Genomic DNA, 25,011 nt, shown 5'->3' with positions numbered 1-25,011 from the left:
TTGTGTTCTGCAGAAGGTCATACAGGCTTAAAATGACACGAGGTTAAGAAAAATGATCTCTTTAGCAGAATGCTGCTGTCCTTCTGAATCATTGTCTCTCCATATTTTGTGATTTTTTTGCCATAAATCATTATTATTTGTAACTCTGTAAAATATCTAACCAATGAAAAGTATTAAAAAATGTTTGTCAGCAACATTGACAACACCGTATTTAATCATTTAGAAAGTACAGTGTTTTTTCAATTTCCTGAAAAACAGTTAATTTAGACATCCAAGGTTTTGAAAGGACAGCACAATAATAACTTTAATTAATTAAATTAATAAGTCACAAAAATATTTTTTCCTCGCCATCCAAAATAGGATATTTTTATTCACACCGATGCTCTTTTCAGTAAAACACAATAACTTAAATGAACTTTAAAAAAAGACAAAGCAGCAGCATGAAGTTAGTCCATGGGACTGCAAAAATGTTTATTGATTGCAATGAGAAAGAACAGCATTTATCTGCTTACAGATTTAGTATCAAAACTCCAAATATATTTGCCTTTAATAAAGAAATAAATTGTATTACTGTACTAAATACTCTTTAATAGACACTGTGATATATATGACACTCAACTCCCCCTCTATAGAGGCTGATGCTGTATTTTCTTGCTGTGCTTCTGAAACCATGTAATGCCATTTTTATTTTTTTTAACCAAAAATCATTTTTATTAGTCAGCCTTTATGTTTGTCACTGGGTTTTGCAAATATCTAACCAATTAAAAGTATTAAAAAGTGCTTGTCAACAAAATATTTAATCATTTAAAAATTACAGTTTTTTTCCATTTCCTGAAAAACAGCAAATTTGGACATTCAAGGTTTCGGAAGGACAGCAAAGATTTGTATGTTTCATGAAATGTACTTTCTAGGAACAGTTTTTTGTCTCACAGTCTCTTTTCTTACTCTTTGATATTTCAGTGTTGTAAAGTTAAGACATCAGATCACCAATCAATCTCTCTTTAAGGTTTAACAGTGTGCTTATGTCATTAATTATGATACCAACACGGTGTATAATACAGTGTATTGTGATATTCATGAGATGAAGAGATAAAACTGAAGATAGTATGACATTAAACAAAATAAATATGAAGCTAAACATTTCCTGACTTAATCTACTCTATTTACGGTAATCCAATGGCATTGTAGATCCAAGGCACTTTTCAATGCATATACAACACATTTTTATGAGCTGTAATGCATAGATAACCTGGTTCTGGTTTATATGTTAATGTTTTCTGTTTCTTAAGATGGGGAATTTACCCCACCTGTAGGCACAATACTGTACTGGCCTTCAGTGGATAGAGTAACAGCAGGCTCAGCTGGAGAACCATTGTCCTTCTGGGCAGCGTCACGGCGGTCCAGCCAGTAAAACGAAATCATAAGGAACAGAGCTGATAAGGTCACTGAGACGCTGCAGGCCAGAAACACATATGTGAAGACTTGAGTCCTGTCAATTAGTTTTCCTGTAACAAAGATAGCAAAGTTGAATAAAACTTCTTTGAAAGCAATTCAATTCCTGACTTTCTTGAAGCAATTTCATCGTTATTTTTATGCTTACCACAGAAACATAAGTCATGTATGAGTTTGTAGACTAGAATGACTCTGGTCTAAGGCAATGGTGGTCACTAAGTTGAAGGCACACTCACGTCAAGGTGCAAAGTTATACTTGGCCAAACTACTGACACTACTGTGTGAGAAAATACAAGCGAGAAAACAGCTCGGTCAGTTTGACCAGACTCGAAACAGAAACTCCACTCCACTCCCACAAACACTCACATAAATCCAGATTAGTGCTTTACAATGAAGTTTGGGAATGTTCTTCTACATTTACTGACAGCACAGTTGAGTAATAACAGGAATCATGCAACAGAAAACAGCCTGCATCTTTTCACTGCATCTTCAACATGTTGAAAAGCATGTTCTTTACCCAGCATGTCACATACAGTACATTAATATACACCCTTTTGCAAGACGCAAACCACTGACTGAGATACACTTCCTTTTTCAGTTTTTTAACACTACTCAAGTGTTAGAACAAAGCACCCCTTCTAGATTCAAGATTGTATGCATCACATACACTTTGCCCAACTTGCAGTGAAATGTTAATCTGGTATACTCCAAAGACTGTGCATATAGAGGAGAATAGAAATAGAAAATACATGTAGCTAGAAAATATATACAAAAGAACATAACACTAACAAAGTATTTTTTACCTCATACCTTATTACCGCCTTTAAAAAAAAAACTTCATCCCGATGGTACTTGCTGAACAGAACCCGATGGTACTTGCTGATTTTAACTACTGAACTGTATATAATAAATCCAGTGATGATGTTCTCTGTCTCATTTTATTCTGTCTGGTTTGGTCCTGCATTATATCGATAAAATAACGGTTACTGTCAAGGCAGCGGTTTTGTTGGAAAGACATCACCCAACCCCTTCCGTCAGACTCGCATAACACTTTCTGCTTCGGAGAATTTCAAAAAATGACTTCTGTTGTCTGTTCTCGCTAGTGCTTCTGACATTATCAAAAATATTTTAATAATGTAAAATACAGAATATCAGACGTTTTACTCGCGGGTGCATTGGATCATTGCCATGCATTATGTATGCGTGTTTTATTATGTCTGCTCTGTGTTACTGTGATAGGGGAGTGAATAATTGTTTGTGTATACAGTATATTAAAATAAACGGAAGACCATGATTATTCAGGAACATTAGAATCTTATGTGCAGTATTGAAAGCGACCCATTAAAAGATTGGAGAAGGACAATACAGCTGTTTATGGTTAGCGTTTTATAATAAGGTCTAATTTATTAATATTGGTTACAGCGCAATGTGTTCTTAACATTTAAGTTCTACAATTATTACGTTTTCACAACTTAAGTTTTAACATTTTACATTTGGTATTATGAATGAACAAAGAATCGTATTTTAATTACAATAAAAAAGAAACCTTACCTTAGCAGTTTATGATATCTTATTTACTGACAAATATTAACGAGTTCCACTCTATTTTAACAGTGTACCAGCATTTTAAAGTCATTTCTTATAATACAGTGACGCGATCACGTTTACATAACATGCGAGCTAGGGTGTATAAACTCAAAACATTTAAATGAATATTAGCAGTCCGAGTGCACAAAACAGATAAACACACAGATATTAACTTTTATGTTTAATATAGATTAAAGTCGAAAAAAAAGACGTAAGTGACACAAGCGCATTCTATTACAATGGGATTTAATCTGTAGGGAAATTTGCTTTACCCTGCGGTGACAGTTTCAGACTCGTGTGAAAGAGGCTTATGGAAGCAGAAATGTGCAAATATATGTTACAGTTTTATGAGTAAAATGGTAAAGTGCAAGTGCAATGAGCTGGTGAATGACATTACACGGTCAGAGTCCGTAAAGTGCGGGATGTGTCCATATTAAGGAGTCTAATGGGCTGGGGGAAAAAGCTCTTCTTGAGCCTCTCTCTTTTGGCCAACAGGGTTTATTCATTTATGTGAGCACAAATCTTGTGTCTTGAGTCTCTGGTAGAAATGCTGAAAGACCAGCACAACCGCATTGTCAAAATCAAGTCATCTGGAGTTTAGAGGCTTTTAAATCTTGTTTGGGTACTCACCTTTTTTCACCAAGCTGCAAACAAGGTAAACTTCAAGCATAACTTCAAAACACTTAATTACAAGATTGTCATGTTACCTGCGAGTGGAGGTCCTATCAACAGTGTGACGCTTTCCATGATTGACAGCAGGCCGAGCGCAGACGGGAACCGGCTCATCTCCACTATGTCCATCATAACGGTGAACATCAGCGATCCGACCACGCTCATTGAAATTCCATACACAAGCACGTACGCTAACAGCACCTGAAAACTAGCGCCAATGCAACAAATACTGTTACTGAGTCCGTTTATCACCAGCGCGGCTGAGAACACGTAGATGTGGCGACCTTTGAACCAGGGCAGGCTGAAGAGCACTCCAATGGGGGGTCGCACAAAAATGTTGACAAAGCCCATGATGGAGAGCAGCAGGGCGGCGCGGCTTTGATCCATTTTATTAATCGTTGCGTAAGGGACTAGGTATATAAGTGGCACCACAAACCCCAGCATCATCCAAGTGATGCCCAATGAAAAAACACGAAATCGAAGGTTACTGCTGAACAGGTCAAAGGCCATGTTTCGTCTGAGAGATGATGGGAAACTTCGAATCATTGCCAACACTCGCACTTTCAGCCCCGTTTCTGAGATGGCTCTGGGGCCGTTCCTCATCGCCTCTGATTTTCTGGGCCTGAGCGGTCTCATGACAGCCCCACAAACACAGCAGTTGAACAGCACAGCGCCGAGCACCAAAAAGCTCCCTCTCCAGCCAAGTTCATGGTGCAGATAGTCTCCTAAAAAGGGCAATGCACACAGGCCCAGAGCGGTGCCAGTGGAGGACATCGCATTTGCGAATGGACGACGACGCACAAAGTAATGTCCGAGTATGGTGACGGCAGGCTGAAAGCTGAAGCAGAAACCCAAACCTGTGGAGTGAACACAAACTTACATGTTATGGACTTATGGGTTGCTAACTTGCTGACTAAATTACAAACAAACAAACAAACAAACAAAATAACAAGGGTAAACTTGAATATCTGCATTCATGATTGTATTTTTATTTGTAATAGTTACTGAGTGATTTCATTGGACAGGTAGCGTTCCAAAGGTTTTCATCATACCGATAGCTCAGATGTCAAGAAATAATCATGAGTTCTCAAAGTTTTTAAAGATTTTTTTATTGTTTGCCACGATTTTTCATAGTCAGCTAAATGCTTCTTTAAGAACTGTCACATCCAAAACGGTCCATATTCCTTATAAATCGGCACATGAAAATTAAAATGGCTATTTTATGTTCTATAAAGAGCTCTTCTTTATTTGTTGGGCATTTTAATTCACAGAAATCCTACAAAGTATGCAGTCTCTCAAAAAAACAATTTTTTTAGTCTCTCAAAAAACAATATTTCCCTCATCTTAAATAGAAAACGTGTAAAGACCGATATTTTTCTGTCTTGAATCTGTCAACAGGGTTTTAGGAAAATCTAAACAGACGGTTCAATGTACAATTGGGCTTAAAATGATTTAACCCCTAGGTAAATATGATCAAGGAAGGTTGTGAAAATAAATAAGCATCGTTAATCCTTTGGATCTTTCATTGAAAATAATTTTAAATGGAGGGGATGTCATTATGAAATAAATGTTGTTTTTCTCTAATGCACATTGCTTATAATTATTCAACACCTTCAACAAACTCTTATTTTTGCCAAGATAACATCATTATAGTCTTCACCTATAATGCCTATAGAGTTTGAAGAAAACCTGAAAAGAGATTGAGACAATTCCCTTCTTACTCCAGACCCTTCAGATTTCCAGCTCCATGTTGGTTCTTGACTTGAGTGTTTGTTGCTAAAAAGGCTCATTTTTTAAAGTCATCTGACCAAAGAACACGTCCCGTTTAAAGTTTCAGTAGTGTCAGTTCTTATCAAACGTTCTATGAATTTAGCCTTTTTAGCAGCAAAAACTAAAGATGGGTTTGGTGCACACAGGAATAAAAAAGTACCCCATGTGTAAAGTTAAATATGGCTGTTCTTTTGAAACCTATCTCCATATTTGTGATTTTTTTGTTGTTGCCATTAATCATTATTATTAGTCACCTTTTATGTTTTTTACTGGGGTTTGCAAATATCTAACCAATAAAACGTGCTTGTCAACTTGGAAAGCACATTAGTAATCATTTAAAAATGAATTTTCTGAAAAACAGCGAATTTGGAGATACAAGATTTTTCGAAGGACAGTGACGATATATTGCTGTATCTTTAATGTTCTGGGCCTAATCTTCTGCCGAAGATCCAGGGCCCAGTTGCATAAACTGCGACTTAACCGCTATTCTCGCAGACTAGGAATTAGTTAGGACTAATCAGTATTACTTTTCATATTTCAATTAGCCCAATCTACCTTTTTATGTAACTGATTGAAAGAAGTTATGACCAGTCTTAAAGAAAAAAATGAGATCTAACATCGAAGACTAGTCTAAGCAGTTTATGCAACCGGCCCCTGGATAGATAGGCAGCATGGATTCAAGCAAATACCAACAGACTAAAAATCAAAACCTGACTGCCCCTGCTAGATGTCATAAAGGGGCCAAGGTTGAATCTTTCAACGGGACAATGACCTGAAAACAATCATCAAAATAAAACTGAGCAAAAAAACAAGCCTCTGCCATGGCCTAACCTGAACCCTTTAGAAAATGAGTGGAGAGAACAGAAGAGAAGCCCCAACATTAGATTTTTGTAAAAAATTTCAATAGAAGATCCAAAGGATTAACAACACTGATTTCTTTTCACAGCCTTCCTTGATCATATTTACCTAGGGCTTGAATCATTTTGAGTCCAATTGTAAATACTGTACATTTATTCTTCAAGTTTGTAGTTTTGACTGCAAACGTCACATCTATAACCCTGGAATTGTCCTACAATGAATTTGATGCAAAACTTTTATGTTTGCCAGATCCAATAGAGTACAGAGCTTTGTGATAATTATTAGTGATAAACACAAAAATATATAGATTGTGATAAATTCCCTGTTGTTGCTTTTAAACACGGATGAACCATATTATCATCATCTAAAACTATGCGGACATACAGTACTGACCTGTTATGATCCCAGTAGTGATGTATAACTCAACCATGGAATTTGAAAAGGAGCTGGCTGCCATCCCCACACCACTCAAAACACCCCCGAAGATCACCGTTGCCCGGCAACCGAAGCGTTCCACCAGTACACTACATAGAGGACCTGGAAGAAAAACACGTCCAGCTTGAATTCAAGGTGGCTTACCCAGCATGACATGGCATAATGCTACAGTTCATTGAATTGAATTTTCCCCACCCTAGAACATAGACATGCCTTGTTCAAAATTAGTTTGGCAAACATCAATGCACAAATAAACCAAATATGGCAGGTCAAGAGGTCACAGAAATGTGACACGCAATGTTTACATGGCTATACAGACTTACAGATACTGTCACTGTTAGGGCTCACAGTGTTACCCTTATCAGTTTATGTCAATATCATAATGAGTTGGCCAATCAACACCTGCTTGTAATTCACCGTCTCCTACAGGCTTATATCAAACATGTGTTATCAGTCTCAACCAACAGAACAGATGTCAAACAATGACCACAACTTCCTTCTCGCAGTAGTGGAGAAACCAATATATAGGTTTTATCAATACTTTCAGAAAGTATCAATAGCTACAAATGATTCTGAAATTTAAACACATGCCTCTGGTGTTGTTAGCTACTATGGTCGACCTATGATCTGTGCTGTGAGATCCTCACCTCCAACATGTAAAGCTGATGTCATTATTGAAGGCACCCAAGACGTCTCGCTGTTGGTGGCATTAAAAGCCACCTGTAGATCCAAGTAGAAGATGCTGATGCAGGAGGGAAAGGCCAGCGTGAGAGCTAAGACAACGATGGTGGCGAGCAGAACCACCCATCCCCAGCCTCCATCCGGAGCATCATAGGCAAGTGGATGTTCTGAAGGGAGTCCGGGTCCTGTTTTTTCTCCCTCCTCAGATTCAGGCTCACATTGCTCTTCAATGCTTGAAGGTTGTTTAGGGGCCATATTTTTCTGTCTGATGGAACTGAAGTCACTGCCGTCTTAGATTATCCACCTGGAGGTTTTGGGCTCTCAAAAGCACCAGAAGGGAAGGGCCGGACATTCTTGCATATTCCATGTCATCAAAGATTTGTTTGCTAGCCTCCTACAATTAAATGTTTAATGAGTGACTGACAATGCAAGATTTATAATATTCAAAGCTAAATATTATGCAACAACGTTTCTAGTGGATTTGTCAAACTCGTCTATGTTTACTTTTCAAGTTCAGGCGAGGTGTATCACATCCACATTAGAAATGCAGAAAAAGCTGCTGATACGTCGACTCTAAAACTCAATACATTACAAACCAAATGGAGAAAATCGACAAAACAGCTAAAGTCTCGGTAAACCTGTCAAAATTAATGCAAAAGTTAATCATGTTTAAAGCAAGTTTACGGTTGCTTCACTACAGTGACGTTAACTTGTCATTCCATGATATTGGTAAGTTAATACAAATGTTTACTAACTTAGAACATATAACTAACTTACACCAACCATTAACCATGGTTAATATTTCTAAATTAAACCTTCAATTCACTGACAGTTATTTGTTGCGTCTTATCTAGAGGTGTTTTATAAAGTCTGATGTCATCATGTTCTGCTGTTCCCGAGAACGCGCACGCGATTAACGTTAACGTTACGTGAAAAACAAAGCCGCTGAACAAAAACGTTACAGATTTTTGCTCAAGTAAGAGCTAAAACACGTCGTGGAAAAACTTAACCTACATGCCTGTCCGGTCATAGCCAACATCTACCGTGAAAACAAACAAAAAAACAGTGTTCACGTACATATTGAATTTGGTTGCATCACCCGTGCGCACAACGTCAACATTTCAACCTGCGTTTTCAGCTCATATTGAGAACAAAACAACGCACTGTCATATTCAACCACAGTAAATGTATAGCATGAATCGGCTTTGACAAACGAAAAACTCACCTTCTCAATGCATTTCCCTCATCTGCGTCAGCGCGACGATTGTGCTGCAGAAACTGCTGTCATACTCGCGGGAGGAGACACTTTGGGTTGGAGCAGCTTGCAGCTCCACCGAGTGATAAAAAACCCAAATAATGTACCTATTTTCCAATCTCACGACCTTACCAAACTAATACAAGCAGTCAGGCCTAAATGATAAGTGTTACGGCTCCTTTAACTGCAGTCAACACGTAGAGTATTTTGAGCACAGGGGCGATGGCAGGCGTTTCCTCTTGCCTTTTACCCCACAGCGATTCTCTCATCCGCCTACTAGTATGCTCCGAAAGGCGGGTATTTGCATGTTGATGCATTAGGGGAATACACCCCCTAGACTTTGTTTGCCTTATGGCTTCATACAGTATGTGTTATTGTTTAAAGTAAACGTTACTCGTTAAAGTAAATAATAGTATCCTGACGTGTGGACGACACCCAAAATCAGCCTGGAGTCTAAACGAACCTCTCTCAGCCACTTACACTCATATGTTTCCCTAGTTGAATTTATTTTAGAGTAACCTTATTCGGGTCAAAATATTTACAGCAAGATATTATTTACAGGGTTGGTTCACATTTTCAGTTATGGACACTTGCAAATACAGTATACATGAAGAGGTTGGTTCCAAAATGATATAACTCCATTTTCAAATATCATGTTTTTTATTGTGCATTCCAATTAATATCAATCAAACTGCAGTTGGTTTGTTTTGATTTAAGCCATAATAACAAAAAAATACAGCTAATTAGCAAAATAAAGTTATCTCATTTTGGAAACAAACTCTTCATATATATATATACACACACAAAATTAAGATATTTTTTAAACATGCTCAGCTCTAAACTACTTAAATCTCATTGTTTTTTTAATCGTCGATTCTTTGGTCAAAATGATTAAAATGATAATCGTTTCACTCCTCAAAAGGATGGGAACCTCGTATTTAACTATTCTGCTCCATTTTGTTTTCCCATACACACAGAGTTAGAACGCAAACAACTGTAATCAACAAACGGCACACAACTTTGAAACACAAACACATTTTATGATAAAAATCATACATTATCTTTTTGCAATCTGTACATGGCAAGAAACTGCATCAGAAGACGAACGTCAAAAATAAGAAAAATGAAAAGACAGTCTGATCAAGACTACTCATTTCCAGAATCTCCATAACCTATTGACATATTTGACACTTTACACCAATACTGTTGACAATGCAATACATCCAAAACAACTGATGTAAAAGCAGGTTTTAGCACGTTAAAATGTGTGTGTACTGTATATTAAAGCATGCAGGTGTTGTTGACTAACTATTACGGCAAAAAAATGCCTCTTTTTTTGAACATGGACCATGTTTTAACTGGTATGAAAGACTTTATGACAGAGGTCTAAACTTCTGGCCTACTTCCAAAACTTCTGTTTAAGGCTTATACCACAAATACAAAGGGTGTTGTATATGCATATTTAGCCTTAACAAGCCAGTTTATCCAGTAGTGTGTGAGATATTATTAATTTCTACAGAAGAGAAACATGTCCAAAGCTGCAGACTGACCATTTTTTTAAGTTCCACTTCTTAAATATTCATTAAATATCAAAACCATCTGTCAACAGTCCATGCACCAATTCACCTCTACACACTGTCAAAATCCCAGCATATAACATTATATACTCAACACATCGCATGCTTCCAAATTAGCGTTCCAAAATAAGGAATTGAAATGTTTGACTTTTTGTCAACAATTCAGATGTGAAACAAGACCTAAAGTACAGATTTTTAAAAAGGAGGAGGCTGAAATTCTCACAGTCTGGGTAATACGCAACAGTCAATGTGACATCCATTTCGGTTTCCTGAACAGTCTTAAATAAAACTTTAGACTGCAAATGACATTTTATAATGCCATGCATGGGGTTCAATTCTAAAAATAGAACAAAATCCACACAGGGAGAACATTAAAGGTAGGCACAATCGGGCCCAACTTAAAAGTGCATAGGGGCAGGAGTGAAAAGGCTGAATACATATAGGCAGGCACAAAAACATTCTGGGCAAAAACAGGGCACATTCAGTATCCGTGTTAAGGAACGGAACTAACTGTTCAGAGTCCAAAGACATGAGAAATAAACAGACCATTACGTTGCATTGACCTGTATCTGTATTTTAGGTAGAGTAAATCTTTGCAACGAGATGCAAGGAATAACAGGTCAAACAAGAGAACTAAACATTACATCTAGGTCTGAATCCAGGATTCTGCTTTGAAAACAGATCTGAAACCTAACTGTGAACAATGGGGCTATACGAGAAGGTCCCATTAAAGGAACAATTGGGGCTGAACAAATAAACTCTCTCAAGGAGGGGGAAAACAGTAACAGTAGCTCACAGACGAACACTTTGTCTTCTTGATATGCTAAATGAAATAATGTGATAGAAGCGAAAATCTTTAAACATATTTAGAGCAAGAAACAACACTTTAAACACCGCAGACCATAAACATTACAAAAACGCATCTTAGACTGACCCCTACCTTCATCAACAGTTTAGCAATAGATATGAACAACCGAATATCCAAAATACAGCCTGGACGATACTGAATTTTACCTAAATATTCTCACTTCTAGTAATAGAGTCAGATTCCACAATGTTTTACAGATCAAGTTTATCTGCTACTTGAGAGAAGAATCATGTTAAACGATGAGGGCGACCAGTTCAAAGGACAAAATGCCAGCTCCAGTGTCAAAATGAAGCACACGTAAAACGATTTACCTGAAGAGATACTGATACTTCACATTTTCAAAAAATGACAAGAAACTATGTCCACATTAAATGGAGCCCTTTACGTTCAACATTCCTCTGATGTGATCAGTCGTTTTTTTAAGATTGAGTTAAACAGTCAACGTGTTATGCTATTATGGGGAGAACTAGCTCTTAAAATGTCAAAAAAGTGTCAAAAGAGCCATCAATGCAGTTTTGCCCGACACAAAACATGTTGGCGCTTCGTCCAACAGCATTCTCCTAAACCACCTGGACGAGCCTGACACCTCCTCTATAAAAGAAGTCTCCTGTTTTTTTCCAGTCCTCGACAGAGTTAACGCTAACAAATCTTAGCGACTAGGCATTTAAAAAGTACACCAGGGATTACAGAATATCTCAAATAGAGAAACTCATCTTGATAAACACAAAAAAACGACCACTATGGTACAAATATCAACAGTAACATGACTTGCATTCGGCCTTATCGTAATACATATGTTTGTAATATACATAATCCTCACATGCCCTACAACCACATATTTCTTTATTTCCTGTTTTGATGCATTGAAATATCCAGGCAAAAAAAATCCATTTCCAGGATGACGACCCGAGCGAACTTCTTCACAGCGGTGGACAAATATGTGACGGGCCGGTTGGCAGTATGAGTTCTCCTCCCTTGTCCTCTGGTCTTTTCCAGATGGCTAAATGGGTAGAGTTATCAAAACGCCACTCAGAAGACAGAACACTGCATGTTCAAAAGCTGCTGTCTTCGTTTCATCCTTGTGCAACCTGCTGTGCACTTGGTTTGAGAAGTGTATACTGAAGTGAGAAATGGATACAGAAATGTGGCGGATGCTAATGATTTAAGATAACGTGCTTGTTAGGATAAGCTGTATTGAATATCGGGAAGTGACTTCTGCATGATCTATCTCGCACACCTTTGGAAGTCCTGAGGAGCATACGGTTATACACAGCTTAACTGACCAGCCGTTGTAAAGATTACGATGGCAATGATTAGGATATGATGAGGGAGATGACGGCTGCATGAATAAGCATTACGATGAATGATAAATCCTTTCCTGTAATCCTCTCGGAGCAATCTTGCATCAAATATCATTATCCGAGGATTAACCTAAGATGCTTTTTTCAATTGGCTGATAAAAGCAGTGATAGTTAGTGATGGTGCTGATTGGTTAATGTTGCAGCACTGCAGGGAGGAGAGGGGCTTAAACCCCCAAAGTGGAAAGGCACAAGGGGGAGGGATGGTGAGCTGATGAACTTGGAGTCAGCTGTATGGTGGAGTAGGATGTGGAGGACTGAAGTGAGCGATGGGAGATCTGTGTAAGCTCAGACACCGGGCTTCTCACATCCTGGACCCTCTCTCTTGAAGAATCTGTGGGGGAAACATCAGCATTGACGATAATGAACCATTACATTTTGTCAGATCTTGTTGCTAAATAAACCAGAGTTAAAACATGAATCGTACCTTAGCTTTCTCGGTGGGTTCAATAACAATTCCATTAGTTGAGTTGTTGAGCTCCCGGGAAACGACTCACAGAAATTCTGCCTGGTCCTCGTTGCCATAGTTATAGGAGGAACCAATGCTTATGAGCTGGAACGAGACAAGTCGAATCAAGTTCACCGCATCGCAAACAGACAGATATCATGAAAAACATTAACTTACGCAAGTCCAGAAAAAGCGGTACACACAATCTGCTACTCAAGAAATTCACATGCACACGTTTTTGCACGCATGTTTTTTCTTAGTTTAGAAAGAAAAGACCCATAAAAGTTGAACAAACAACCTGTTAAAGCAGAAGGTCTAACAGGACTAACCTTTCACATTAATGAGCTTCATATACACCCATTCATTATATATTGTTCTCATAAGCCCCATCTCAACTAAACAGCTCATCATGGTTTACAGATGTCTCAACCATACAGAGTAAAACCTCAACAGTCTTTCAGTGGTCTAATCCCGGCCGGATGGGAATATCAAAGGATTAAACAAAGAATTTGTACTGGTGCTGGGTAACACTTACCTGTTCAAACTTCCATCCATCCGACATGGTGGACACCATCTGAGTGAGCTCTTCCTCTTGGCATTGTAATACACGATACACATGCTTCACAGGGCCCTATAGAAACAACAATACTTGAATCCTTCAATTTAAATACTTAAAGGAGTAGGAAAGGAGTGAAAATTCTGTCATCATTTACTCGCCCTCTTGTCATTTCAAACTTGTATGACTCTCTTCTGCAGAACACAAAAGAAGATATTTTGAAAAATGTTGGTAAAAGAACAGCACAGCCCCCCATTCTTCAAAATATCTTTTGTGTTCTGTGGAAGAAAGTCATACAGAATAAACATAACTAATTCTATGAAGTACAAAAAATACACATTATTTATCATATATTTTACTCATTGTTATAATAACACTTTTCTATTACAGTGTAACATCCTATAAACAAGTCATTCATAGGATGACTAAAATGTGTAAATATATTGACGCTTTTGAATCATTCTTATGCTTGTTTGAGAGCTTTAACATGTCAGCTTCTGTCATAGCCAATGGCTTGAGTTTGGGACAACATGTCTTAGTACAATGATGACATAGGGTAGGGCAAAACGGTTGTCTAAACCTGTCATTATTTTAGAATTCCATCTGTTGTTTCTAGGTTTGTGCTTGATAAAGTGCCAACCTCAATTACATCAGTGAGTTCAGTCTGTGTTATTAGGTTGAGCTTCACGCAGCTGCGCACTTAAACCTTGATCCAAACTAGCTTTGCTTTTGTCCCCAAATGGCTCAGAATGATGAACTCTAATTCTTAAGAACACCACCTTCTTCCCTTAATACATAGATTAAATACTTTCTGCCTAGTAAACTCAAAAGTCATTCGTTCTGAATTTATTTGTCCACATACCTGAGATGTCCTGTTTTCATTGTCTCGTATTCTCTCCTTCACAAGTCGCACAAGTGATGCAATGTTATAAAACTCTGCTTCCTCCAGAACACCTGCAGTACCGGATAATACGTTACAAACTATTAAATATCTAAAAATAATTCTACAGTAAAAAGAATACGGTTAGAGATGATACACTACAATATGACTATTGTATTTTACATTTTCTATTCATTGCTTTCAGTGCTTTTTCTCTTATTTTTCATGCTTTTATTGTCAATATTTTTATATAATAAATATAAAAAATTAAAATTAATGATTGCAAGATATTGACAATTCTAAGCAATGATTTTAACTGCAGATTTTTAAAGGGGTCATATGTCGCGAATACGTGTTTTTCTGTGTCTTTGGCCCATGCATGTATTAGACACGAAAAATTGCAAAAATTTAAGTGTAGGAACAAAAGATGCATTCTATCTAAAAGCGAATGCTCACCCATACCTGCCTGATACGCCTCTTTTAACCACACCCCCACAAATCTACATCAGTTCGTGGTATGATTTGACAAAGACCGCCCAAATGTGCAAGTAAGGTGGGTGTACCTGTCAGCACAATTGCTTTGGAACCTGATGTTCCAAATATGGTAAGAGGCGTCACATTTCCGTCACACGCTTGCAGTATTCGACCAATCACTACACACTGGTTAACTGGCCAATCATAGCACACCTCGCTTTTCAGAGCCATGAGCTTTGTAAAAAAATCGGCGCTTTCCAGAGAGGCGGGGCAAAGAGGAGATACAAACATGCACGGTATGTGGAAAATACAGCGTTTTTGAACCTTAAATCGTGTATACACATTGCATTACATCTAAAACAAACGAAAATATTAATTTTAGCCGTGTCATATGACCCCTTTAACAAAGACCCACACAATTCTTTTGACACCTTTCAGAGCCTTTTAGTACCCCACCGGTTCTGTAGGAAACTGTTACGTGAGAACACTGTGGTCCCTTTTCAGAAAAAAAGGTTTTAAATGAAACTAGATCACTGCTGTTCCATTATGAAGTTTTCAAGGACAATGTGCCCTGACCATCTTACCCTCCTCAGCAAGGTTCTTGTTTATGATCAACTTTCCATGCCTCAGGTAGTTCAAGATGGGGCCGAAATATGTGGGATCCCTGTCAATTAAATATGCTCCTGTCTCATCCTGAGAGGAAAAACGTGAGATTGAATTTATAAGTGAACAGTGATCAGTTTTTGCATGCAACTATCTATTTTAGGACCATCTCAGCTATAATTCTAGCACACAGTGTGGTATTAAAGGGATAGTTCACCCAATATGAACTCTCTAGTTGTTCCAAACCTGTATACATTTCTTTGTTTGGTTGAACACAGAGAAAGATATTTGGACGAATGCTTGTAAACAAACAGTTCTTGGACCCCACTGACTACCATATAGTAGGAAAAATTACAATGGGAGTCAAACGTGCCCCAGAACTGTTTGCTGTCCTACATTCTTCAAAATATCTTCTTTTGTGTTAAACAGAACAAAAAAATTAAGTACTTTTTACTATTATGGTAGTCAATGGGGTCCAAGAACTGTTTGGTTATAAGCATTCTTCCAAATAGCTTTCTTTGTGTTGATCATCAGAACAAAAAAGAAACTATACAGATTTGGAAGAACTTAAAGGTGAGTAATTGATGACAGAATTTTATTTTGGGGTGAACTATCCCTTTAAAATGTTGCTTTAGATGTCAATGTGAAATTCCCTTAACAATACCACCAGACATTGACCAGATAAAGATGAATTCAAATTTCTTAAACTAATATGCAATGCTCAGTTCTCTAGCATTACATCATGATCTTTGTAATGTTTTAGGGGAAAACTACAGCAAGTAAACAAAAGCTTTTAAAGAAAATTGTTACTAATTTACATTTTTAAAAGCCTACAATTTTTTCATGATTTTTAAATAGCAAACCAGGACTGTTTTTTCTACAGGAATGTACAACCTGAAGACGTAACGTCAAATAAAAGTTATAGATTTGTGAATATCAAAATCACGGAAGAAAAGCAAATTATATTTAAATGTCAATCATAAACAAACAACCTGAATAATGGATAGGTGATCGATGCATTTTGTTCGTGTGCTGCAGGAAAAAACATCAAACAGTGGATTTTAATGTAAACACCTTACCTTGTCAGAATCCAAATCCGGATCTTCCTGGCATAATCGATACAAAAACGATTTTGGATCCCTGAACAGGGTCTGTTTCGTCGTGACAAAGTAGGTTCCCCCAACGTTCAGTCGAACCCACCGGGATCCAGGCTTCTCTGTGGCTTCTGGCGATGGGGAACTGGGGTTGCTTTTCATGGGGAACCCGAACACCGCTCTTGAACCCGAGACCCCCGGACTGGAAAAGCCACTTCGGGGCGGAATCATCAGGGTGGGAGAGGGCAGTCTCACATTCAGTGAACCTCTGATTTCACGATGATCGGTCTGCTCGAGGATGCCAGTTGTGTTGGGCTCAACGTGCAACTCTGCCATATTTTCGAAGCACAGCACAGTCAGTTCCGTCTTTATCAGACACCAAATTCCGTTATGTTGCGCTCTGTTCTGCGCCGTTACACGAAACGGGTTGGTTTTAAACGCGCTGATAACGAGGACAAAGGCGTTGCGATGTGTTAGTAACGCTCACTCGAGGCGACATAGTATACAATTTATAAAAACGCTTGACCGATCCGTTTTGTTTATACAAACGACCCATGTAAGCTACAAATATTATGGGTGAGACTGAACATATCGCTTCCGGGTTAAGATAACGCACACGTCACAAAATAAGAGTATAATGTTATTTGCCATTTCTTTATTTCAGGCATAGAGCTACGAAAAAAAACTCAGTAACTCAATAATACGGATTTAAACATTTTTATGTGATTATTGGTTGGTGATCATTTAAAATAATCCAATGACTATATGATGAACCAATCAATATAATGCATTATTATCATATTACATAAAAACATTATTTTTTACACTTTCCACTAGTAGTTCACAATTTCAAGTAGTTGTTCATTAACAGTCACATTTTAAATATAATAATTTAAAAAAAACATTTCAAATGAGGTTTATTGACCAGCATTAAGACTCAAAGCAAAGACCCACATCACTTAAAACAGATTCAATGTCTCTCATGAGGTTTTGCAGAGGCTCCAGCACTGGGGTAACATGTTGGTCCACCCATTCCTGTACTGTAGAATCTGGATATAACAGACACATCTCCTTCCTCACCTCATGCACACTGCTATCCACAGCATCAATCATCCTGTTTGAAGAGGGAGAAGGAAAACCATGGGCATTTTTAGCCTAAGAAATATATAAATTATGGCTTACAGAATGATCCTGTTATTGCCGATAAAAATAAAGGGATTCGACATAAAAGTGATGAATAAAAGACTCACATTTTTGCTTGTGTTTTAATTTGTTCTGCAATAAGTGGGTTTATGGTCTTCTTTTGTCTGTGGTAGGGTGTGAACCAGCCCCTTACATACCTAGTGTGCATACAAAAATGCATACAAATCAGGAACAGGATGCTATTAGCAGTTCTAAAGCTTACAAGTCAAAGTCTTGGTTTTACCAACTTTCAAAAGTAAGACTCTAATGTCCCTAAACTCACATATTGTTGTGAAAATGTCTGATTTCTTCAGACTCCAGCATAGACGCCAACTTCACTATAAGTGCTGCAAGGTTCGCCCCAGCAAAGGTAGAAGACAATCTGGGACACAGAGCCAAAAATTCTGTAAATTAGCCTAGTTTAAAGTAACCCATGGGGTTTATTATGTTACACTCATTCAATCCTTTTATAGGACATCAGCGTAAAGGTGTGGTACCTCTCTGTGTCTTCTACTTCCAAAGTGCCAAGTGTCGCACACACTTTCTTCTGAGCTTCTTCATTAAAGCTACCTGAATCACAAAGACCATATATAGTGATTTATATAATATTCATATATTATTATGATTTATATCATATTTCTATAATATAAGTACTATTAGTACTACTCAATTGAAAGTAGTTTAACTCCAAAAGACAGACCATAAAGAAGAGTTTGTAAACAAGAAGCCAAAGAGGGCAGGCTCACGGGCATCAGTTCACATAAAACAGACATGTGGTCATATCTGAAGCTAAACAAAAAAACGTGTCATTGTGTTGGCCAACAATCAGATGCAATTCCACTGACAGCCAGGAAAATCACCCAACCTTTGCCATCCAGTAAGTGCAATTCCCTGTAGCTCAATGCCAGCTGAAATGCTGGATGCCACTTTGAGCCACTGCACATGGTTGTCCACATGCCTCTGAGTGCTGGTCACACAAGTGTGCACAGTGGTCGAGCCTTTGAATGAGCTGGCGACCCACTGCTGTGACATACCAGCAGATTTATATAGTTCCATTAGCATTACTGGAAAGAATAAATGCAACAAGATACATTTGTAGTTATCCATCATGATTAAGTATTTGGGTTCAAAATAACAAGTGTTAACCTGCTGAGCCAACATACCAGTGTTGGCTACATCAAGAGTGGGACTGTAGTCCCACAACATTGGTTGCACTAATCCAACAAGGCCACTCTCTAGAAGAAAATACATAAATTGTATAATAGGTAATATACATACTAAATTTTGTGTAAAATAATGTAAGAAAAGCTTTCAAAAACCTGTGTGGATGTGTAATATGCTTACCTTTAATAGTTTCGGGGGTCATGGATCTGAGCATATCATCCCACATGATCAGATTAAGGTTTGGGACAGTCTCTCGAATGCCCTTTGCCATCTTAATGACATGATTGAGGAACAGCTGGTGAACACTGTGACCAGGAATGCTTAACCACTGGTTAGACTCGTCTCCAAGACCAAGCATGTACACCTGTGTGAAAATACAAATGTCTATTACCAACAAAAAGCAAGCACCTTTAATTTAAATGTGATACCTCATTGCAAGAACTGAACTGACCTCTTGGTCAAATGTTTATGGCAGGAATGAATAAAAACGTCTTTTTTAAAGACTGATAGATTGATTCTATAGTACAGAGTTGGACTGTACCTCATCTGCTCCGATGTGTAGTCTGCTACTTTTAGGGTGGAGTTCCATGACTTGACGTAGCATCTCTTGCACCAATTTAACTCCTTGATCACGATGTGGGTTCAGTGTGCCCAGACAGTAGTCTACCTCGCGCAGCTCTCTAAAGATCTCATGCTTCAGGACAAACTGAAGACACATATCTTTTTAGCTAATAAAGAGTTTGAAAATGTCAAATAAATGTGTATTTGTTAATATAAATATATTTTTATAACATCAGGCACTTTAGCAGTTGATTTTATATATAAGATGCATCTCAATGTAAATTACAAATGTTCCATAATTACTTCCAAATGTCCAAACGTCTGCACCAGGGGAATGACCTCCAGCCCTCTGCTGCTGGCAGCTTCTTGTATAGACATGATGTCCTCACGGCTGTATGAATAAAAAATAAGTTATCACACGTTTGAACAAAAATATATATTTTTAGACACGTCCTTATAGCTTACCTGTATGGAGGCTGAACCTTGGACTGAATAACTTTGAGCTCTCCCTCATAGGGAAACATATCTTCATACTCAATAAGCAAGCCATTGGCACCAAGATCAGCAAATAACTGGAGCAACTGGGGAAACATAATTATGGTGAATTACTCGGTTTTACAAGCACTTTTGAATTAGCCAAAAACTACACAATGAGATGTACCTCAAATAGGTAGCCAATGTTTGGAGGTGCCCCTTTTAAGTCCAGATGGACAAACTTTTTGCCATTGCGCAATGACAGGTCCATAGCAGGCGCAGCACAGAAAAAAATAGTTGTCTTGAAGGAATTTTAAACCGTACAGTCACGTCCTTAACCGAAACTACACATTGCGAAGTCACAATTAAAATGTTATGCTTGTCACTTGAATAATACTAACTATATACTTGGCAAACGTTTCCTCTTCTTCATTCGAACAAGTACAGTGCGAGACAGAACCTACCTATGTTAACCATCCTTTACCGCACACACCCACGAATCTGTTAAAGTTCCTCTCTGAAGTACGACGGGCAATGTAGTTTTAAGTGCATTATTTAACATATAGCAAATCAGACGATGGACTACAAGTACCCTGCTTCCTTTTAAAACCGGAAATTGTGTAGATGTCATCTCGTCGGGGATATCAAAGAGTAGATAGATACCAAGAGGCGAAACTCGACAGAACGTTCCATTTCAACACGTGCCCTACGCTTCCGCCATTTTGGGGTGAAAGCGACTCGGCTTAAAGGGATACTTCACCCCAAAAATGAAAATTCTGTCATCATTTACTGTACCCACCTTCGAGTTGTTCCAAATCTGTATACATTTTTTGTTCAGATGAATACAGAGAAAGATATTTAGAAGAACGCTTATAACCAGACAGATTTAGCCAGAAAATTGACTACCATAGTAGGAAAAAATACAATGGTAGTCAAAAGTGCCCCAGAACTGTTTGCTGTCCTACATTTTTCAAATGTCTCATTTTGTGTTTAACAGAACAAAAAAAATGATAAAGTTATTTTCCTACTATGGGAGTCAATGGGGGGCAAGATCTGTTTGGTTACAAGCACTCTTCCAAATATCTTTCTCTGTGTTCATCAGAACAAAGATATTTATACAGATTCGGAACAACTTGTGAAGGTGATTACAGAATTTTCATTTTTGGGTGAAGTATCCCTTTAATGCTGTCGCGATGGCAATATCAGCTGCTTTGTTAAAAAAATAAAAACATTCAAGCTGAAACTCAACCTGAATGATCATAATACATGATGACAAAAGCCTTGGCTCGCTAGAAACCATGTCAGTTATTAAGCATTTCACCCCAAAATGGCGGTCGAGCTGTTTCCCAAAATGCTCCAGAGTCGCCTCTTGGTATCTATACTCTTTGGGCTTTGGGGATATTATTTTACAACACGAGCCATTAAAGCACCCGTGCATTAAAATAAATGGTAACACTTTACAATAAGGTGTTATTAGTTAACATTAGTAAATGCATCAGCGAACATTATCTAACAATGAACAATTTAGTTTTTCAGCATTTATTAATCCAATTGTGAATGTTAGTTCATGTCAATTCAGTTAATCATGTTAGTTCATTGTGCGTTAACTAATGTTAACAGTGACAACGTTTGATTTTAATAATGTGTTAGTAAATGCTGAAATGAACATGAATTAATATTATTAATATTTGTTGATTGTTAGTTCGTGTTAGCTAATGCATTAACTAATTGTTAACAAAAAGCACCTTATTGTAAAGTGTTACCAAATAAATGTACAGTTAAATTAATTGTATATATGTTTTAAAATATATACATTTAAGTTAAGGCTTGTTTGTGCATTTTATTGCGAAAAATACTTGCTATGTCATGTGAAGGCGCAACAGCATGTGAAAACAAACAAATGTCGCACTCTAGTGGACATTTTAAGACATTGCTATTAATAGTACTGTAAAAACCATATACAAAACGATTTATTTGATATATCTATATATTTTTGAGACCTGTGCATATGTCAAAAAATGTAGGTACATAAAACACAAAAGCCGATATGTTTTGTGCCTTCAGAACCATCCAAAGGTCCATATTTTCGCTAAACAGAAGAAGCACGAAGAGCCGCATCTCCACGAGGGGGCCTGACGCAGTAACCCAGCAGCATCAGCAGTCCAAAAGATGTTCGCAGGACAGGCGGGAGTGCGCAGTGGCACGAACGCGCACTCACCCACAGAGAACGATTGCGATTGGAAGCGAGACGGACAGATCGTGTGTTTTGTCTTGCTGCCGCGCAGTATCTTTAAACGCAAGTGCTGAGGACTTCAACTACAGACAGCGGGCAAACTTTATTACAAACACTTTCCAACTAACGGGAATGGCCGCTCCCAGATTTTCCTGAACACTAGGTCAGTATGCGCAGATTTGCGTTCATTCCTATGCTTCAAAGGCGCATTGTTGCAAGCATAAAGAGTTGCATTGTTTGGATTGATTGTTGCACGGCGGTTTGCTACCTTGCGGCCAACCACTTCAACCACGAGAGCCGCTTTCGGGGGCTGTGGTTGGGAACCTGTCTTCATGCTGCGGCAAAACGTTTCTGTGGGGCTTCTAAATCGCAGTCGTTTTATTTCAACACGGAATTTCCTTGCTTAAATTATTTAGATAGTTTAGACTGGGATCCAAATGTATTTGCTTTATTGCAATCCATTTTCACGTGGCATGTAAGAAACAAGCTGTCATTAACTAAGATAACAAAGCGCAAACGTTTCATCATAGTTATTATGGATACAGAATTAGTGTCGGTAGTTGGCATATTGATTTTCTCTTTGGCAACAATTTTTCCGCATTATTGTGATGCATCATTGTTTCAGCATGTTGTCACGTATCCCAGTCAACGCTGTTGGGTGCGTATCAGAAACAAGTTGTCCGTTATTTTATCTGACTGAAAGTTTTTGAATCGAACCGATACGTATCTGCCCCCTTCCCCCTTTCTTGTAGCGGCCCCAGACAGTTCCTTCATCCGGGGAGGAGGGACTACACTGGCGACCGTGATGATTGACCTTTGCGGTCCCTACCCAAACAAAGGCTGGTAACCCGGGGAAACAGCCCTGCGTATGGGTTACTGACGGCTCATAGTAGACTCGGCACTGTCGACCCACCTCTCTCTCCCCGAATCTACCTCTGAATGAACCGCTGGAAAAATGACATACGTAGAATTGATTTGGAGGGGTGTTCCCTGAGCTGCTCAGGCGAGAGAAAAACTCTTTACAAAGGAATGTCGATCCCGTCTGCAAGGTCACTTTGTGTTCACGGCTGCTAAGTGGCTGAGTGGATTAGACAAACAAACCAGTTTTATGCTGACTGGCTTTGTCCAGCCTTGGTGTTTGTTTGTGCAAACGAGAAAACTGTGTAATCAGAATGGGAGTCGTTTAGTCTTAAAGGGAGTCATTCGTTTGAAGTCAACACGATTTAATGATAAAGAAACATTTCTAGACGTCAGACCTTTTGAAATTGATCTAATTTGCTTTGGCATTTGTCAGCTAACCAATTCGTTTTGATCTTATTTTATCTGTTTCGAAGCAGAGATGTTGTTCTTTGGGTGAAAGTCATGTAATGCAATGAGAAGCCATGTCTGATAAGTGATGGGCACCATGACATAATGTAGTATCAGGTTTTATAGTGAATGTGATCAGGTGACTGGACTAAATGTATTGTTTTATAAAAGCCACTTTCTTTAATAGGAGGACCGTACTCCTAAAAAATATAAATTTCTAAACATCTATGTGACTATTATCTGTGCAACCTAAGGAATATTTTAAGAAATGTCTTTGTGTCCATACAAAGGAAGTCAGTGGGGTCCAATGTTGTTTGGTTGGCATCGTTTTTCTTTATTTTTTGTGCAGAACAAAGTCATACAGGTTTGGAATGACATTTTTAGGTGAATCTAATACTTTTGTGCTTCCAGTTTTTTGAAGTCTGAAATCAATCCAAAACATCTGTCATTTTGGCCAAAACAAAAAAAGCAATTCTAATAACCGATGACAATGTTTGTCAGTCTAATCTTGTCCAATCTCTGGATTTTTCAGAAGCGCAGGATGTGTTTGCAACAGATGTTTTGTTTTACAGTGTTTAAAGCCTGATTTCAGATTAGGAATCAAGCATGTGGTTGTTTTTGTAGGCAAACGCATCACTGTTGTAAACCCCTTGCCATGCTGCCTGCCCTTTTCTTAGTAAATGTATCCCTGGCTGTTTTGAAAATAGGTCACTGTGGCCTTTAGTGTTGTTAAATGTTATGTAATGAAAATGACCACCATGTAACAAAGCCTAATGTGATCATATTCAGAGTGAAAATGTCAAACACGCCTTAGTTCTCTTGGGTAAAAGTGAGATCTAATTTAACAGAGACATGTGTTTTTGTACAAGGTCACGACCAATAGCAAAGTGTTTATGATCATCTCACGGTTCACCCATACTTTGCTGTGATCTCTGGTCTGTAAATTGAATGGGTTTATGAGATGCTCTGGTGTTTTCTTCCCTTTGACAAGAGTGTAAGATATATGTCAACTAAATGTGGTAATTTCAAAAGAACTTATCAGATTTGTAGGAGATGCATATATTATTCAAGTAAATTGGCAGAAATACATTTTCCTTCAGGTATATAGCCTACATAGGTAAAGTATTTGAGATTCAGTCAAATTGAATAGAAATGACCCCCTCTCTCAGAAAGAGATGTCATTTCTTTCCATCTGTGAACTTGAGAATTCAATAGTCATTTCTTCATGTGTTGGCCACAGCGACACTTTTATCACACCCAGAGGAAACCTTCCATCTGCTACTTGTTTATAGAGCTTCTTTTTGGTTAGCAGTCAAGTCCCAAAATGGGAGACATGTGGTGAAATAAAATCCTTGTGTGTGCTACTTTTTCTATTAAATCAGCCTGTTTGTGAAGACCTGCTTAAAAAGTATTTATAAGAATTGTTTTCAGCTGTTAGTTAGAGTTGACTTTACTAGCTTTATACTGAATGTATGTCCGTTTGAGTTAAACAGGAGTTTTTGGAAGATTTGGTACTTACAT

The 25,011-nt window shown here is 38.0% G+C and overlaps 4 protein-coding genes across 8 annotated transcripts in view; 1 reads left to right on the top strand and 3 right to left on the bottom strand.

Annotated features, from left to right (window-relative positions):
• Positions 1-446: 446 nt before the first annotated feature.
• On the bottom strand, positions 447-8,996 carry slc16a5a (solute carrier family 16 member 5a). 2 transcript variants are annotated; one of them, XM_057358410.1, is made up of 5 exons: positions 8,681-8,996; positions 7,422-7,849; positions 6,733-6,876; positions 3,747-4,568; positions 447-1,505 (listed from the first exon to the last, which is right to left on the bottom strand). In XM_057358410.1, the coding sequence occupies exons 2-5, from the start codon at positions 7,708-7,710 to the stop codon at positions 1,285-1,287; spliced, it is 1,476 nt and encodes a 491-aa protein (XP_057214393.1). In that variant the 5' UTR covers positions 7,711-7,849; positions 8,681-8,996; the 3' UTR covers positions 447-1,284. The 2 variants fall into 2 exon arrangements, with proteins under 2 accessions (XP_057214393.1, XP_057214396.1); XM_057358413.1 differs by lacking the exon at positions 8,681-8,996 and adding an exon at positions 8,533-8,597.
• A 733-nt stretch (positions 8,997-9,729) lies between these two features.
• Positions 9,730-17,133, bottom strand: kctd2 (potassium channel tetramerization domain containing 2). The gene is made up of 6 exons (XM_057358754.1): positions 16,554-17,133; positions 15,456-15,564; positions 14,380-14,471; positions 13,497-13,592; positions 12,941-13,066; positions 9,730-12,847 (listed from the first exon to the last, which is right to left on the bottom strand). The coding sequence occupies exons 1-5, from the start codon at positions 16,902-16,904 to the stop codon at positions 13,007-13,009; spliced, it is 708 nt and encodes a 235-aa protein (XP_057214737.1). The 5' UTR covers positions 16,905-17,133; the 3' UTR covers positions 9,730-12,847; positions 12,941-13,006.
• A 145-nt stretch (positions 17,134-17,278) lies between these two features.
• On the bottom strand, positions 17,279-20,475 carry hexdc (hexosaminidase (glycosyl hydrolase family 20, catalytic domain) containing). The gene is made up of 12 exons (XM_057358753.1): positions 20,137-20,475; positions 19,941-20,056; positions 19,779-19,866; positions 19,456-19,620; positions 19,095-19,278; positions 18,914-18,985; positions 18,616-18,814; positions 18,451-18,533; positions 18,248-18,320; positions 18,034-18,132; positions 17,819-17,908; positions 17,279-17,682 (listed from the first exon to the last, which is right to left on the bottom strand). Exons 1-12 carry the CDS (start codon positions 20,218-20,220, stop codon positions 17,499-17,501), a joined length of 1,437 nt encoding a protein of 478 aa, XP_057214736.1. The 5' UTR covers positions 20,221-20,475; the 3' UTR covers positions 17,279-17,498.
• Positions 20,476-22,111: 1,636 nt separating this feature from the next.
• arhgap12b (Rho GTPase activating protein 12b) overlaps positions 22,112-25,011 on the top strand; it is a 42,200-nt gene continuing 39,300 nt past the window's right edge. For 3 of the 4 annotated variants that reach the window (XM_057358524.1, XM_057358525.1, XM_057358523.1), the window contains exon 1: positions 22,112-22,345. The gene's annotated coding sequence lies outside the window, so the exon portion shown is untranslated. The remainder of the gene's footprint in view (positions 22,346-25,011) is intronic. The other variant, XM_057358526.1, reaches the window with a different exon arrangement.

This window comes from Triplophysa rosa, linkage group LG18, assembly GCF_024868665.1.
Source record: "Triplophysa rosa linkage group LG18, Trosa_1v2, whole genome shotgun sequence".
In the NCBI taxonomy this organism is placed as follows: domain Eukaryota; kingdom Metazoa; phylum Chordata; class Actinopteri; order Cypriniformes; family Nemacheilidae; genus Triplophysa; species Triplophysa rosa.
The sequence above is the reverse complement of the archived record's forward strand: the minus strand, read 5'-3'. Positions and strand labels throughout refer to the sequence as shown.